Source organism: Grammomys surdaster, unplaced genomic scaffold (genome assembly GCF_004785775.1).
Source record: "Grammomys surdaster isolate TR1022 unplaced genomic scaffold, NIH_TR_1.0 949, whole genome shotgun sequence".
Taxonomy (NCBI): Eukaryota; Metazoa; Chordata; class Mammalia; order Rodentia; family Muridae; genus Grammomys; species Grammomys surdaster.
Window position 1 is genome coordinate 24,021 of NW_021605368.1, and position 17,077 is coordinate 41,097.

At 38.5% G+C, this 17,077-nt stretch overlaps 1 protein-coding gene across 1 annotated transcript; it reads right to left on the reverse strand.

The window, feature by feature from the left end:
• Positions 1 to 15,025: 15,025 nt before the first annotated feature.
• Positions 15,026 to 15,979, reverse strand: LOC114634392 (vomeronasal type-1 receptor 2-like). Its single transcript, XM_028782996.1, has one exon. It carries the CDS (start codon positions 15,974 to 15,976, stop codon positions 15,026 to 15,028), a length of 951 nt encoding a protein of 316 aa, XP_028638829.1. The 5' UTR covers positions 15,977 to 15,979.
• Between the last annotated feature and the right edge of the window lie 1,098 nt (positions 15,980 to 17,077).

Consider the following 17,077-nt stretch of genomic DNA (forward strand, 5'->3'; position numbering starts at 1 on the left):
CTTTCTTTCTTTCTTTCTTTCTTTCTTTCTTTCTTTCTTTCTTTCTTCTTTCTTTTTTGGCTAATATCCACTTATTAGTGATTACATATGCATGTCCTGTTGGTTCTGAGTTACCTCACTAAGTATATTTTCTAGTTCCATCCATTTGCCTGCAAAACTCAGGATGTCTTCATTTTTAATAACTGAGTAGAATTTCATTGTGTAAATGAAGCACATTTTCTGTATCCATTATTCTGTTGTGGGACATCTGAGTTGTTTCCAGCTTCTGGTTTTCACAAATAAGGCCTCTATGAACCTTGTCGAACATGTGCCCCTGTGCCATGGTGGGGCATCTTTTGGGTATATTCCCAAGAGTGGCATTGCTGGGTCTTCAGGTAGATCTATTTCCAGTTTTCTGAGGAACCTCCAGATTGATTTCCCCAGTTGTTGTACCAGTTTGCAATCCCACTAGAAAGAAGGAGGGTTCCTCTTTCTCCACATATTTGTTATCACCTGGGATTTTAGCCATTCTGATTGGTGTAAGGTGGAATCTCAGGGTTGTTTTGATTTGCATTTCTCTGATCACTAAGAACTTTGAACATTTCTTTATGTGCATCTCAGCCATTTGAGATTTCTCTGTTGTGAATTCTCGGTTCAGTTCAATATCCCATTTTTTGGTTGATTTGTTTGGTTTTTTGGTGGTTAGCTTGTTGAGTTCTTTATATATTTTGGATATTATCCCACTATTGGATGTGGGGTTAGTCAAGATTTTTCCTAATTTGTAGATTGTCAATTTTTCTTATTGACTATGTCCTTTGCCTTACAGAAGCTTTCCTGTTTCATGAGGTCTTATTTATCATTTCTTGATCTCAGAGCATGAGCCACCGGAGTTCTGTTTAGGAAATTTCCCCCTGTGCCAATGAGTTCAAGGCTCTTCCCCTCTCTCTCTTCTATTATTCAGTTTATCTGGTTTTATGTTGAGGACCTTGATCTACTTGGACTTGAGCTTTGTGCAAAGTGGCAAATATGCATCTATTTTCATTTTTCTACATATCAACAGCCAGTTAGATGAGCACCATTTATTGAAGATACTTTCTTTTTCCCACTGTATATTTTTCACTTCTTTGTCAAAGCTCAATTGTCCATAAGTGTGTGGTTTTATTTCTGTGCCTTCACTTCTATTCCATTGATCAATGTTCCTGTCTCTGTACCAATACCATGCAGTTTCTATCACTACTGCTCTGTAGTAAAGCCTGGGGTCAGGGATGATGATTTCACCAGCCATTCTTTTGTTAAGAATTGTTTTTGCTATTCTGGGTTTTTTGCCTTTCCAGAAGAATTTTAGAATTGCTGTTTGCATGTCTTTGGAGAATTTTGTTGGGATTTTTATGGGGATTCATTTTAACTCTGTAGATTGCCTTTGGTAGGATGTCCAATTTTACTATGTTGTTTGTGCCAATCCATGAGCATGGGAGACCTCTCCATTTTCTGAGGTTGTCTTTGATTTCTTTCTTGAGAGACTTGAAGTTATTGTCATTCAGGTCTTTCACTTGTTTGGTTAGAGTTACCCCAAGATATTTCATGTTACTTGTGCCTATCATGAAGGGAGTTGTTTCCCTAATTTCTTCCTCAGGCTGTTCATCATTTGTATAAAGGAAGGCTGCTAATTTATTTGAGTTAATTTTATATATGACCACTTCGCTGAAGTTGTTTATCAGTCGGAGAAGTTCCCTGGTGGAATTTTTGGAATTGCTTTTGTATACTATCGTATCATCTGCTAATAGTGAAACCTTTATTTCTTCTTTGCCAATTTGTATCCCCTTGATCTCTTTTCTTGTCTTATTGTTCTAGCTAGGACTTCGAGTGCTATATTGAATAGATATGGGGAGAGAAGACATCCTTGTCTTGTCCCTGATTTTAGTGGGATTGCTTCAAGTATCTCTCCATTTAATTTGATATTGGTTTGCTGTAGATTCCTTTTACTATGTTTAAGTATGGGCCTTGAATCCTGATCTCTCCAATACTTTAACATGAAAGGGGGTTGCATTTTATCAAATGCTTTTTTCTGCATTGAAGGAGATGATTATGTGATTTTTTTCCCTTGAGTTTGTTTATATAGTAGATTATGTTAATAGATTTTCATATATTGAACCAACCTTGCTTCCTTGGGAATGAAGCCTACTTGATGGTGGTGAATGATGGTTTTGATGTGTTCTTGGATTCCAGTTGCAAGAATTTTACTGAGTATTTTTGCATCGATATTCATAAGTGAGATTGGTCTGAAGATATTTTTTTGGAGTTGGGTCCTTGTGTGCTTTAGTTATCAGAGTTATTGTGGCTTCACAGAATGAGTTAGGTAGTGTTTCTTCTGTTTCTAATTAGTGGAGTATTTTGAGGAATATTGGAATCAGGTATTTGTTGATTGTCTGGTAGAACTCTACACTAAATCCATCTGGCTCTGAGCTTTTTACTTTTGGTAGGGAGGTTTTTATTGAATCCTTTTATTTCCTTGTGAGTTATGGGCCTGTTTAGATAGTTTACCTGCTCTTGATTTAACTTTGGTATGTGGTATCTGTTTAGTAAACCACATTTTTCATCTGGATTTTCCAGTTTTGTTGAATATAGGTTTTTATAGTAGGATCTGATGATTTTTTGAATTTCCTTCATTTCTGTTCTTATATCTCCCTTTTCATTTCTGATTTTGTTAATTTGGATACTGCCTCCCTGCCCTTTAGTTAGTTTGGCTAGGGGCTTATCTATCTTGTTGATTCTCTTAAAGAACCAGCTTTCGGTTTTGTTGATTCTTTGTATTGTTCTCTTCATTTCTGGTTGATTTTGCCCTTGAATTTGACTATTTCCTTCCTTCTACTCCTCTTGGATGAGTTGGTTTTTTTTTTTTTTTTTTTTTTTTTTTGTTCTAGAGATCTCAGGTGTGCTGTTAAGTTGTTTGTGTAAGAACTCTTTAGTTTGTGTGTCAGGACACTCAGTGCTATTAATTTTTCTCTTAGCACTGCCTTCATTGTGGTCCATAAGTTTGTATATGATGTTTCAAGATTTTCATTAAATTCTAAAAAGTTTTTAGTTTTTTTCTTTGTTTCTTCCTTGACTTAGTTATCATCGAGTAGATAGTTGTTCAGTTTCCATGTGTATGTTGCATTTCTGTTGTTTTTCTTAGGCCATGGTGGTCTGATAGATGCATGGGATTGTTTCAGTATTCTTGTATAGGTTGAGGCTTGTTCTGTGACCAAGTGTATGGTAGATTTTGGAGAAGCTACCATGACATGCTGAGAAGAAGGATTATTCTTTTATTTTAGGGTGAAATGTCCTATAGATATCTGTTAAATCCATTTGGTTCATAACTCTATTAGTTTCATGGTGTCTCTGTTTAGCTTCTGTTTCAATGATCTGTCACTTAGTGAGAATGGGGTGTTGAAGTCTCCGACTCTTATTGTGTGAGGTTCAGTGTTTGTTTTGAGCTTTAGTTAAGTTTCTTTAATGAATGACGTTGCCCTTCCATTTGGGGTATAGACTTTCAGAATTGATACTTTTTCTTGGTGGATTTTCCTTTTGATGAATATTAAGTCTCCTTGCTCATCATGCTTGATAACTTTTGATAGAAAGCCTATTTTATTGTATATTAGGATGGCAACTCCAGCGTTTTTCCTGGGGCCATTTTCTTGGAAGACATTTTCCATTCTTTTACTCTGAGATATTGTCTGTCTTTGTCATTGAGGTTTGTTTCTTGTATGCATCACGATGCTGGATCTTGTTTGCATATCCAGTCTGTTAGCTTATGTCTTTTTATAGGTGAATTGAGTCCATTAAAACTGAGAGATATTAATGACTTAACTGTTGGTTCCTTATATGCTTGTTTTTGTAGGTGGCTTTGTGTGATTGTTGTTCTTTCCTTTTGGTTTTGTTGTGAGATGCTTAATATCTTGTCTTTTCTTTGATGTATGTTCTTCCTCTGTGTTGGACCCTCTGTAGGGCTGAATTGGTAGATACTGTTTGAATTTGATTTTTTCCTGGAATATTTTGTTTTCTCCATCTATGTTGATTAAGAGTTTTGTTGGGTATAGTAGCCTAGGTTGCATTTGTGTTCTCTTAGAGCCTGAATTCCATCTGACCAGGCTCTTCTGGCTTTCATAATCTCTGTTGAGAAGTCCAGTGTAATTCTGATAGGTCTATCTTTGTATGTTACTTGGCCCTTTTCCCTTGCAGCTTTTAATATTTTTTATTTGTTCTGTGTGTTTAGTGTTTTGGATACTATGTGACAAAAGAATTTTCTTTTCTGGTCCCATATATTTGGTGCTCCATATGCTTCCTGTACCTTTATGGCCATCTCTTTCTTTAGGCTGGGGAAGAGTCCTTCTATGATTTTGTTGAAGACATTTTCAGTTCTTTTGAGCTGAGAATCTTCATTTTTTTCTATTCCAATTATTCTTAGATTTTTGTCTTTTCATTGTGTCCTGAATTTCCTGGATGCTTTGGGTTAGGAGTTTTTTACATTTTGAATTTTCTTTGATAATTGTTTCAATCTCTTTTACAGTATCTTCTACACCTGAGATTCTCTCTTCTGTCTCTCATATTCTGTTGGTGATACTTACATCTGTATTTCCTGGCCTCTTTCCTAGGTTTTCCATTTCCAGGTTTGCTTCCATTTGTGTTTTCTTTATTTTTTCTACTTCCCCCTTTAGGTCTTGGATCACTTTACTCAATTCCTTCACCTGTTTATCTGAGTTTTCCTGTATTATTTAATGTATTTACTTGTTTCCTCTTTAAGGACTTCTACCAGTTTACCTGAGCTTTCCATATTTTTTTCAGTGAATTATATATAACTTCCTAAAAGTACTCTGTTATCTTCATGAGATAGGATTTTAGATCAGCTTCCTAATTTTCAGGTGTATTGGTGTATTCAGGGCTTGCTGTAGTGGGAAAACTGGGTTCTGTTGATGGCCAAGCATATTGCTTCTGTTGCTGTTTGACTTGCATTTGCCTCTTGCCATCTGGATATCCCTGGTATTTGTTGGTCTGGGTGATTCTGTCTGGAGCCTGACTTTTTTGTCCCTGAGTTGCTTCAGGTCTCCTGGTATTCTTATGGTCCTGGCTATTGCAGACCACCTGTGGGACCTTCCAACTGGGGCTCTTCAGAGGGACAGAGAAGCTGCTCTGGCTGCAGTAGATCACCTGTGAGTCCTTCAAACTGTTGCTTCTTCAGAGGAGGAGTTAAGCTGTTATCCTGTGTGAAGATGTTCTTCAGGGGACCCTATGGACTGTGGTCTCTGTTTCCCTGTGTGCAGCAGCAGAACTCCAGGTAGGCTTTCAGTCTGTAGGATCGGTTGCCCTATATGTCACAGAGCTCCAAGAAGGTCTTCAGACTGTGGTGTCTGTTGTGTACTTGCCCTGTGTACAGAAGAGCTTCTGGGATGCCTTCAAGCTGTGTTGTCTTCAGGGAAGCAGACAAGCTGGTAATCAGTTGCTCAGTGGCCCTGTGTGCAACAAATCTCCTGGGATGTCTCAGGCTGTGGTATCACTTGTCTGACTGCTCTGATTGCAGAGGACCTTCTTGGATGGCTCAGGATATGGTGTCTTGGTGGGACCAGACCAGCCAGGAGTCTGACCCAGCAAAAAGGACCCAGTAGAAGGGCTCATCATCATTACTTTGATTTATTGAGACAGGATTTCTTTGTGTAGTCTTTTTTTTTTTTTTACAATATTTTTGATTATTTTTTCCCTTTCTTCCAACTCCTCCAGGAATCTTACCACATCACTACCCACATAGCTTCATGTTCTTTATCCCTGACATGCCTCTCTCCAAAACAAAGAATCAAAAACAAACTTGGCTCTTGTGAGCTTCCATGTGGGTTCTGGGAACTGAACTTGGATCCTTGGAAAGAGCAGAAAGTGCTCCTAATGAATGAGCCATATACTGAGACCCTCAAAACTGCTTTCTTATTTTTTTAAATTTTCTGTATTGGATGTGTTTTCTAAATGAATGTATGTGTATCACACTTGTGGCTGGTGCTTATGGAGATTAGAAGAGAGGGTCAGATTTCCTTGAACTGGAGTTAAAAACAGTTGTGAGCCACCAAGGGGCAACTGCTAACTGAAACTGGGTCCTCTGCAAGAGCAATAAGTGCTCTTAACCACTGACCTATCTCTCTCTATCCTCTCAGATTTTTTCATTAGTTCTTTTAAAAAGTCATGGAATATGCTTTGATCATTTCTCAGTCTTCTCCTAATTCATCTTTTCTTAAGTTTATGTTTGCTTTAAAAAAATTCAATGAGTCAAGTTTGTGCTATCTGCAAACTCCTGGGTGTAGGGTCATCCACTGGAGCATGGCACATTTACTATGTCCATATCATTAAAGAATAATATCTCTGACTTTCCCTCAGAAGCTATCAACTATCAATAGTTTATTATGAAAAGATGAGGACACATGAGTGACCCCCATGCTAGAATTTTTCTTATTTATTTTTAATTGACTTATATCTTGATCTCAGCCCCTTCCCCAGTAATACCTTCACCAACCCCTCATCTTACTTCTCATCTTCTACTCAGAGAAGCAGAAACACCTATGGGTACCAACCCACCCTGGCCAATCAAGTTGTACATCCTCTCCTCCTGAGGCTGGACCAGCCTGTTCAGCTAAGGGACGGGCATGGAAAGGCAGGTAACTGAGTCAGAGCGAGCCCTGCTCCAACTGTTAGGGGACCCACATGAAGACCAAGCTGCACATCTGCTACACATGTCTAGTGGGTCTATATTCAGCTCTTGCATGCACCTGGGTTGGTGGTTCAGTCTCTGTGAGCCATCAAAGGCTCCACTTAGTTGACTCTGTTGGTCTTGTGGAGTCCTTGACCCCTTTTGATTCCCTCAATCCCTCCCCCACTCTTCCACAAGATTTCTAAATTCCACATAACGTTTGGCTGTTGGTTTCTGCATTGTTTCCATCAGCTGCTGGATCCCATTCTGGGATTTTAAAGTGCCTTGGTCTTGTGAAGGTCACTATAGGTACTATGAGTTCCTGCTTTCAACAGCCATGTCGTATCTATTAGTTTGCCTCACAGAGCTCTTCCTTACTGTCCAATCTTACATCCTTTATGAGCCCCTTTCCTTATTCCTTCCTGAGACAAAAATCTCTCCTGGGTCCTGCGTGTCACCAGTTAATCTATGCTGACTGTCCTGGGAGGACCAGAATTCCTACTGTCTAAACATTTCTATAGCTGCAGCTACAAACACATGCCCCTGTAACTTGGTCTTTACCTTGGTGCTAGGATCACACTCAGATACTCATGCTTGTATAGAAAGCACTTTCTATTTATGTTTCCATGGAGGCCTTTGAGTAAGTGACAGAGTGCTACTGCTGAGTCACAAAATAGGTGTTTTATTTTTTGTTTATTTACTTATGTATATGTATTTATTTATTTAAATGATTGCTTTTTATTTGTATGTATATACATATACAGCTGACCATACTACATTGGACAACCCATAATGTGGGAAAGGAAGGTTCATATGTGGGAAAGGCTAGCTCTCCTTTTCCAAGCAGTCATTAATTTTCTATAGTTCCTTGTGTAGGAATGGGCTCTTAGCATGTTATATATACATATATATCTATACATGTTCTCATGGCATACAACAAAATATGTATTTGTGTACCTGCACATTTGTGTATATAATAAAAAATAAGAAATAATAAAATAAGAAATAATAAAAAAAAGAATGTAGTAAAAAAAGAGACTGTCAGCTTGAGAGCAGGTGTCAAGGGAGGGGTTTCAGGAAGAGCAGCTGGGAAGGGCTGGAAAGATAAAATAAGGGGAAAAGGGATGTCATTCTGAATGAGGTAGGATGGAATGTCATTGTAGCCTATATTTGCATTTATTTATTTATAAGATATATTTTTATTTTATGTGCATTAGTATCTTACCTGCTTTGTGTCTATGTGATATTGTTGGATTCCCTGGAGCTGGAGTTACAGACATTTGTGACATTTGAAGTGATTTGGTTTTATTTTTCTGCTAGTGATTTCAGAATATGAGGTCCTATATCAAGAGTTAAAATATAATTGGAGATGATTTTTATTTAGAGTGAGAGATAAGGATGCAGCCTTATTTTTCTACCCATGGATCTTCAGTCTTCAACTAACCATTTGCCTAAGAGGCTGCTCTTTCTACAATGTGTAGTTTGGGCATCTTTGTGAATCAAGTGACTATTTCTTTGTGTTTTTATATTTGGGATATCTAATCTTTTGAACTGTGTGTGTTTGTGCCAGTATCATGTTATTTTTGTCCCTACAGTTGTATAGAATGATTTGAGGCCAGGTAAAGTCATATATCCAGCATGAATATCTTTTCAATCTCGATTTTTTTGCTATTTGGGGACTTTTGTGTTTTTTAGGTGCTTTGAGGTATTAGAAGCCCACATTATTTCCCAGTTAGCTCTATCTGTTTCTGCCTCCAGCTCATGAATCAGATGTGAACTATCAGCTACTGCTCTAGTACTATGTGCCTGCCTGCCACTATGTTCTACACCATGATGGTTATGGCTTCTAATCCTCTGCAACTGACCTACAGATTAAATGCTTTCTTTGATAAGTTGTCTTGGCCTTGGTGTTTCTTCACAGCAATAGAAAAGTAACTGAGGCACTGGGAAGAAGTCACGTTTTGTACCCAGCACATTTGGCACAACTGTCTCATGATTATTGCTCTGTTGATTAGTGAAACCAAAGGAGCACATCAAAGGAAATGGATTTAATGTGCTTTTCACAGGGGTCATACATCTGGCATTATCCTATTGAGCAAAATGTTTCAGATTACATATAAGATATCAGATTGGAGGTACAAATAGAGGAAAAATGCAAATTCAATTTAGCAGAGATTCTATGGAATGTATGGTCAAAAACTAATGCCCATCAGGGACATATATATTTTTAGCTTAGTGTGCAGATAGCACCATGGGTAGTCACTGGCCAAGGTGTGAATGAACTATGAGAAATCTACTCATGGTACTTACTTGTTGAATCTGATTTCTAGTTATATAAGCTATGTTAAAATATAAAACAACCAAGGGCCAGAGAGTTGGCTCAGTGATGAAAAGAACTGGCCACTCTTCTAGAGGAACAGGGTTCAATTCCCAGTACCCAAATGGAAACTCCCATCTGCCAGTATTTCCAATTCCCAGGAATGTGACATTTATACACAGACATGTATGTAGGCAAACCATAAATGCATGCAAAATAAAGATAAGCAAGACCAAACCAAGCAAAGCAAAAGAAACCAAAAGACCCTTCCAGAATAATATAAATATAAATACTGGATGTTTGTTGTACTTTTAGAAGGGCTGACTAACAGCTGGCTAGGTTTACAGTATCAGGTGTGAATTTCCTCTACTGAGCAGAACTTATGTCCAGTTGGACAGCAGTTGGTTACCTTTATAGCAGGCATATCACCATTGCACAATTGTGTATACATTTTTTGTCACTTGTGAAGTAATTTCCTTTTTTTCCATTTAAAGTTCCCTCTTTTTTCTTGTGTTCTAGTCCATGAATGGCTAATGCTTGAATTTTGTGATATGTTTTCAATGGGAGAAGGGTAAAGACAGCCTTACAACATACAAAAACATGACCTGATCCTCTACATGGCTCAGAATTCCATCCTTTTCTTGGAGTGTAACATGTTCTATATGCATTGATGCTCCTCATTTGCTGTTTGCTGAGAAGACAAATGCAGTGTTCAGCGCTACAGAGCAACAGGCTCTGAGGTGGCAGAAGCACTCTAATGATGCTCTTCCAATTTTCAGTAGCCTTCAGGAGGCACTTGCACTCCTGAGGACATGGCTCTGTGGCTGACTCTGGCAGACAAAGTATGAAGACAGCCCATTCTCCCCTTGGCCATCAGGAAAGCACTGTGCTCTAACAGAAAAGGGCATGTGGTCAGGGGGCATGCTGAACTCCTATACAGTACCACAGTAAGAAATGACACCATTTGAGAACAAGTACGGGAAGCATGAAGGGCTAGGTTCCCCAGAGACAATCAGACAGACCTGGACTTAGACTGATTCCACTCAAATTGTCTATCCTAGTGCTCACTCCCTCCTCCTCGCCTCGAACTGATCCCTCATGTTTCCATCCCTACCTCCACCTCCACTCCCTGTACCCTTCCGCATGTAACCACAATGTCTATTCTGTTTCATTTTCCTGTTAAGATCCATACATTATCCTCACCCTTGAGCCATCTTTGTTACTTAGCATCTTTGAGTCTGTCGATTTTAGCATTGTTATCCTTTACTTTATGGCTCTTGTCTACTTATAAGTAAGTACATACCATCTTTTTCTTTCTATGTATGCATTACCCCACTCAGAAGGATTTTTTCTAGTTGTATTCATTTGAATGCTAATTTAATGATGTCATTGGTTTTTAACAGATGAAAAGTAATTTTAATTGCCATTTCTTTGGTCACAAAGGATGGTGAACACTTTCTTCTTTTTATTTTATTTATTTATTTATTTATTTATTTATTTATTTATTTTTTTTTTAGGAATTTGTCTGCATGTACACCTGCATGCCAGGAGATGGCATCAGATGTTTTTGTAGATGGTCAAAAGTCATGTGGTTTCTGGAAATTAAACTCAGGATCTCTGAAGAGCAGTCAATGCCCTTAACCACTGAGCCATCTCATCAGTACATTGATGACTAACATTTTAAATATATCATTTATCCACTTTTTTGTTTTCACTTTTGAGAACTCTCTTTTCATATCCACACTTCATTTTTTAGTAATACTGCTATGTTTCTACAAATGCTATAGCTTTTAACTGTATTTTCAATACTTATATTTACATCTACAGTAAAACTCTCATTCCTAATCAAAGAAGATTGTTTTCGAGCAGACGGAAGCTACTGTAGAGATCCACAACTTGTCAAAATGCAGACAGTAATTGACCTTCAGATGCCCATTCTTAATTGATACATCTACAATGAGGTTCTTACCCATAAGTCTCAGAGACCCCTTTGGAAGAAGGGTTTGAAAAAATGTAAGAACCAGAAGACTAGAATAGTTACTGCAATGTATGATAGGGAAGCTGACCCATGAAATCTCAACAACGAAGTTGTCCAAATGAAGCCTGCATAGTTCCAACACCAGTTGAAATGTCAACATGAGTGGGGGCAATTTGACAAGACACTACCCCTAGATGAAGAGTTCCAGGAAATCAGTCGCTGCTGAGAGAAGAGGAATCAGTATAAGCCCCTGACAGTTTATCCAGTCTTAAGTAACGAGCCTTAGAATCATATACAAATGACCTATCTGAATTCAGTAGTTTACATATAAATGAAATGTGTAATATGTACGTGTAAATGTATGTGTATATTAACAATAATTATAAAAAAGAGGTCATGAATTTCAGAAAGAATAAGGGGTATGGGAAAGTGTGAGGTCCCAAGTGGAGGTGAGAATGCTGTAAATGTATTACTAAGATTTTCTTAGCAGACACTCTATCCCAATTCAAGTTTGAGTACCTACCATTGTGTTTTGTTTCCAGCGGTTGTAGATGACCTTAATTTCAGTCATGCAGATGACCTTGATTTGGGTTATGTAAGGAAACATTCACCCAGTTAGAGAAGACTATAACAGATCAAAGATTGTAGTCAAGGACAGATTGGTGAAATATGTTTTATTTGGATTCACTACAAAAGTATGGATGAGCAGACCGAGAAAGAAAAATGCATATTCACTTTCTTTTTTTTTTTTTTAAAAATATACATCATTCCTTTAATGCATCTAATGAAGTTTAAATACCAGAGCAATTTGGTACATCGTCTATTTAACACATAAACAAATTCTTTTTATTTTTTTATTTTTTTTATTTTTTATTTTCTTTTTTTTTAATTTCTTTTTTTTTTGAACATGAAATGCTTTTTTATAGCATGTTTTACAAGGGGAGGGGGTAAGAGGGTCCAGGTGGTGGAAAAGTACAAAATCTTCTTGGCCTGTGCCTTGAAACATGTCATGGTCTATATGGTACACTGCCTTGAATTATGATCTACCTGCTGTTCTTCAGAAGATATGGTACACTGCTTGAGTTATGGTCTCCCTGCTATTCTTAAGAAGACATGGTACTCTGCTTTGAGTCTATCTGCAGTTGCTAAGCAGGATCTTGCAGTTGCCATGCTTCAGAGGACATTGTGCAGGTGGGGAAAGGTAGGGGGTAAGGGTAAGGGCGAGGGTCCTGGCTTCTGGCATCTCCCCCTTCTCTGTTTAGTTAGAGAAGGCGTTTTATGTTCAATCCCAACTATGTGAGTTTTGAATTTGGATGTCTAATTATGGGGGGTCTTAGACAAGTTCACAACCCCAAAACACTGATGTGAGACGAGTCACATCGATGGTCGAAGGCTTTAGGCTGTCGACGATGGGCAACGTCAAGGGACTCTGATGTGGGTGAAAGGAGGGTGAGAGCCCTGTCTTAGGCCATGTAGGCTGCACCCACTCCCAGCACCACGCATTCCTTTTCGGCTGCATTGGGTGGGCCCCTGGGAAGTGGACCTACAATAATCCCGTCATTGGGCTAACTCACAGCCATCCAAGTCTCTTGTAAATGTTCAAGTTACCAACCATTTGTCAGTTTGGGGTGTAATATTGTCATAAAGGAAGGCTCCCCAATGTTAGCGGCCATATCAAGGGTGGCCTTGGTTTAGGAAAAAGCCAATTTTTGTTGTGGTGATCAAGAGGCCAAGCTCTCTAGCGAGAGAAATGAGGGCAAAGCCAGGCATACCAGGAACCCTTCTGGAGGGCGTGGAAGTCTAGGGGTCGACCGTAGGGGGAGGCAGGGGAGCTGACAGCTGTGTCATTCTCCTGCGGAGTCACTTCTGGATCCTCTGCAATTTTCAGCTGATGGTAATGAACTTCAACTGCCTTTTTGATGGCAGCATAAACCTGGTTCTGTGGACGACAGGTCATGGGCGACGATCTCTGTCTTGCTCAATCTTGATGTCGTGCGCACATCCTCTCAATGAGGGTCCATCCGGATGGGTCTGTGCCTCGAGCCCCACGTCTGGGTGCCACTTGACCCGACCGGCGGGTCCTGGTTATTCGTGGGGGCGAGGAGGACTGCAACCTGCTATTCTTCAGAAGATATGGTACACTGCTTGAGTTATGCATATTCACTTTCATCTTTAGTTTCTAGTTCCAAATCCTCAGATTACATAGAGACCATCACAGAAAGCAACAACTTTTCACAGTGTAGAAATCAACAGATTGTGTGGAGCTATGCTCCAATGGCTACATCTAAATCAAAGCTCCTGTATCTATGTCTTAGAGAACATTGGAGAAGAGAAGGTATAAAGATGGTAAAAGCCAGAATACCAGTAAGTCTGCTGTGATATAGTCTCATCTAGAAATATCTGTAACATTGAAAAGGATGTAATAACAATATCATTAGATGCATTAACATGGGGGGATTCTTATGGGGTACCACTCCTAGACAAAAACGTACATGCAACTAAGGATTGCTTGAAGAAGGAGAATTACTATCTCCCATGGATGAATGCTCTTATTGGTTGTCTAGTGTAGAGAGGTAATTATATATGCAAGTAAGAGAAACAGACTCAGCATATTTTATACCTCTATATATTGGTGCATATACACATATACATGTGTATGTAGCAATCATAATGATAGAAAAATTGCTATAAACTTGAGAGTGTACGTGGGGTATAGGAGAGGGAGGGGCTTAAACGAGGTTGTTGGGAGGGTCAGGAGGAAGAAAAAAGAGGTGGGAATATGATGTAATTCTATTTGTCGCATATGCCTTTAATTCCAGCAAGTGGATGGCAGAGGCAGATAGATCACTGTGAGTTCAAGGCAAGCCTGATCTACAAAGAGTTTTAGGACACCTAGGGGCACACAGGGGAAAAAAAACAAACTAAAGTAAAGCAAACCAAACTAAACTAAATCAAACAAAACCAGCTATGTTGGTGATAATCTATTTGTGCAGCTTCTGACATTGCTGATGAATTGCACAACAAAATCTCTGATCTTCTGACTCTTAAAATCTTTCTGTCCCCTTTCCTTGAGCTTTAGGCTCAGGTGTTGCATTGTTGGTACATCTATTGGACTAGGATTCACTATTCTGCATTTTGGTTAGTCATTTTTTTTTGTAATGGTCTTCATGTATTGCAAAGTGAAGTTTCCTTAATGCAAGGTGGACCCTTAAGAAGGCCTCAACCCAACACAAAGAACTACAGATAACGAAGGAATGTCAAGAGCAGGAGAAATGGCCTTCCCCAGGGAAGAGCATACCAATTGGTTCAATTACAATTGGTTATTCAATACCAAACAATCAGGCCTGAATATGTACATACAAGTCACATTTTTAAAAAGTAGGTAGTATTTACTTAGGAACACCTGCCCCAACATGTGCATACCAACAATTACTGAAAAAAGAAGCCATGTATTTGAAGGAGAGCAAGGAGAAGCATATACAGCAGAGTTTGCAAGGAGGAAATGATCTAATTTTCTCATAATTTAAAAAATAGTAGAAATAACTAAAACATACTCAAAGTCAGCTAAGGTACAAGGACATCCATTGGATTACTGCCAGCTGTTCCACATAAGAGTCCCAGCCAGAGCAGTACTTGTGGTAGTTAAGAAACTGAAATTCATTTGTTCAATTTTAAAAGGTGTTCTTTAGAACAGAAAACACTATAAAAGGCATAATCCAAGCTCCAAATGGTATTTCAAAATTTTGATTAGAAATATTTTAATAGAGAAAAATCAAGAAACAAAATGTTGTTCAAATTATTTATAATATGTTCTTTATGGACAAAGTATCATAGTTTGAGTAGGTAAGAAGTGTTAAAAGTATTAAAATTATGTACATGGATTTGTATTCAAGAGATATATTAACTACCTGAATTTTTAATAGTGTACAAAATGTCTGAATTATAACTAATGTCATTTCAGTCATTCAAAGTCCATATTCAAATACTTTATTCCATGAAAATCATTAAGACACTGTTTTATCGCCAAGAAAGTTTGGGTTTCAGTTCAGCCATGGAGTGAACTTTGAAAACAGGTCGTTCTCAGTCGAGAAAATGATGAAAAGAATTGCAGAATAGCTTTATTATTCTTCATGAATAAAAAAGGGCAGATGGTTGGGTAGCATGTTGTTAAAATCGTATTAATTGACTCCAATCTTGGAATTTTTTCTTCTGTATAAAAGTCATAAAGAGTGATAGAGTTGTTCAACCAATAAATCAATACAAAGCAGCTCACCAGAGACAGGATGCTGTGAGTGGCTTTGTGCTCAGGAGAAGGCTGGGAGGAGAGGCTTGGGCTGTGGAGATGCTGGGCTCTCTTGTGGTGTCTGTAGAGAAAAATCACCATATAGAGGCTGGCCCACATCATGACAGTCACATAGAAGAGATCGTGAATGATAATAAAGATAATAAATAACCCTGAATTGTTATCACCAAACTGCCTGTTCTGACAGTAACCATCTGAGTAACCACGGCCAACATGAGTATTATTGGTTTTGGCTATTACCTGGTCAAGCATATACCCATAGATGAGTAGGTTAATAAGCCAGGAGCAAAGTAAGAAATAAAAAATCCATGTAGACAATCTACGCTTAAGCCAGGAAGCCAACTTAGAATTATTGGGAGTGATGGTGATGACTTGGAATGTGCTTAGAACACAGGTGGTGCAGATGGACAGACCCCGGCTGACTCTGAATGAAAACAAAATTGCCTTACAACTGATATCGTCCAGAAATTTTGGTACTCCAAAGGATAACATGATATCTTTTGTCAATAGGAATACAATCAATAAAATATTAACTATTGTCAGGTGCATGAAAACTGAATCTATCAACTTTTTATAATGAGGCCTGAAGACAAAATTGTATATATATAATACTAACAGTGCCGAGTTCCCTATGACACCAAGACATAACTGGAATACAAGAAAGATCTGTAAGATGGTGTAGCTTGGAATCATAATGTTAATGTGAATCAGGTTTGTTAGGTCTAGTGTACCAAATGAATGGACCAAAAATTGAAATGGTGTTTGTAAAAAAATATACTGCTCAGAAGCAGAGAGAATTGATGAAATGTCCAGCTTTTTTCTTTCCTTTCTTTCTCCTCCTCTTTCTTTTCTTCCTGCTCCTACCTCTCCTCTTCTTTCTCTTCCTCTTCCTCCTCCTCCTCCTCCTCCTCCTCCTCCTCCTCCTCCTCCTTCTCTTTGCTTCTTCTTTTGGTTCTTCAAGTTAAGAGTTCTCTGTGTAGCCCTGTCTGGATCTTGCTCTGTAGACCAGGCTGGCCTCACACTCACAGAGATCCAACTACCTCTACCTCCCAAGTGTTGGGATCTAAGTTGTGCACCACCACCTACTGGAGAAATGTACAACTCCTTTCAATATTAGGTCCAGAGATGACACTTTAGCAACTGCATTCCTGGGATTCTTGACCATTTTAGAGGATAGAATGTAATTCTGAGAATAATAAAGTTTCGAATCCACCCAAATATCCTGAGTTCCGTTATGTCATTAGGAGGATATGTTGACCTATGGAAAAGCCAAATTTGGATGTTATGAGGGATTTAAAAATTGTTTATTCTATGTGTTCTAGTGTTTTGCTTGCATGTCTGTACATTATATACATGCCACTGAATCAAACCTTGGGTCTCTGGAAGAGCACCTAATGGTCTCTAACTGTTGAGCCATCCCTCCAGCCCCCAATGAATTTCTATTCATCAGTCAATATTTTGTCTTTAATCTAAGTATCAATGTTTTCATGTTTATATCAACATTTGCATCTACCACATATTAGTAATGTGTGTACTTGACCTTTACTGTTTGGGCTGCATCCATGTTTCTCTTAGCTTAGTGATATACAAATTCTTAGACTTTCCATGTGGAACTCTTTGCCTCTCCTTCTACTCTACAGGCTGATCATCAATGTTCTGAAGCATTTCATTTCATTTTATCTATTTATTTTTCTCACCACCTAGAGATGAGCGACCGATAGGCAGAAGACAAAGGCCAGTGTGAGATTCCATATCCCACAGTATTGAGCACATCTTCACAAAAATATGTTTTCT

Bases quoted from the DNA above. Each gene is read 5' to 3' on its own strand.
- LOC114634392 (XM_028782996.1), bottom strand. From the start codon at position 15,976: ATGATTCCAAGCTACACCATCTTACAGATCTTTCTTGTATTCCAGTTA.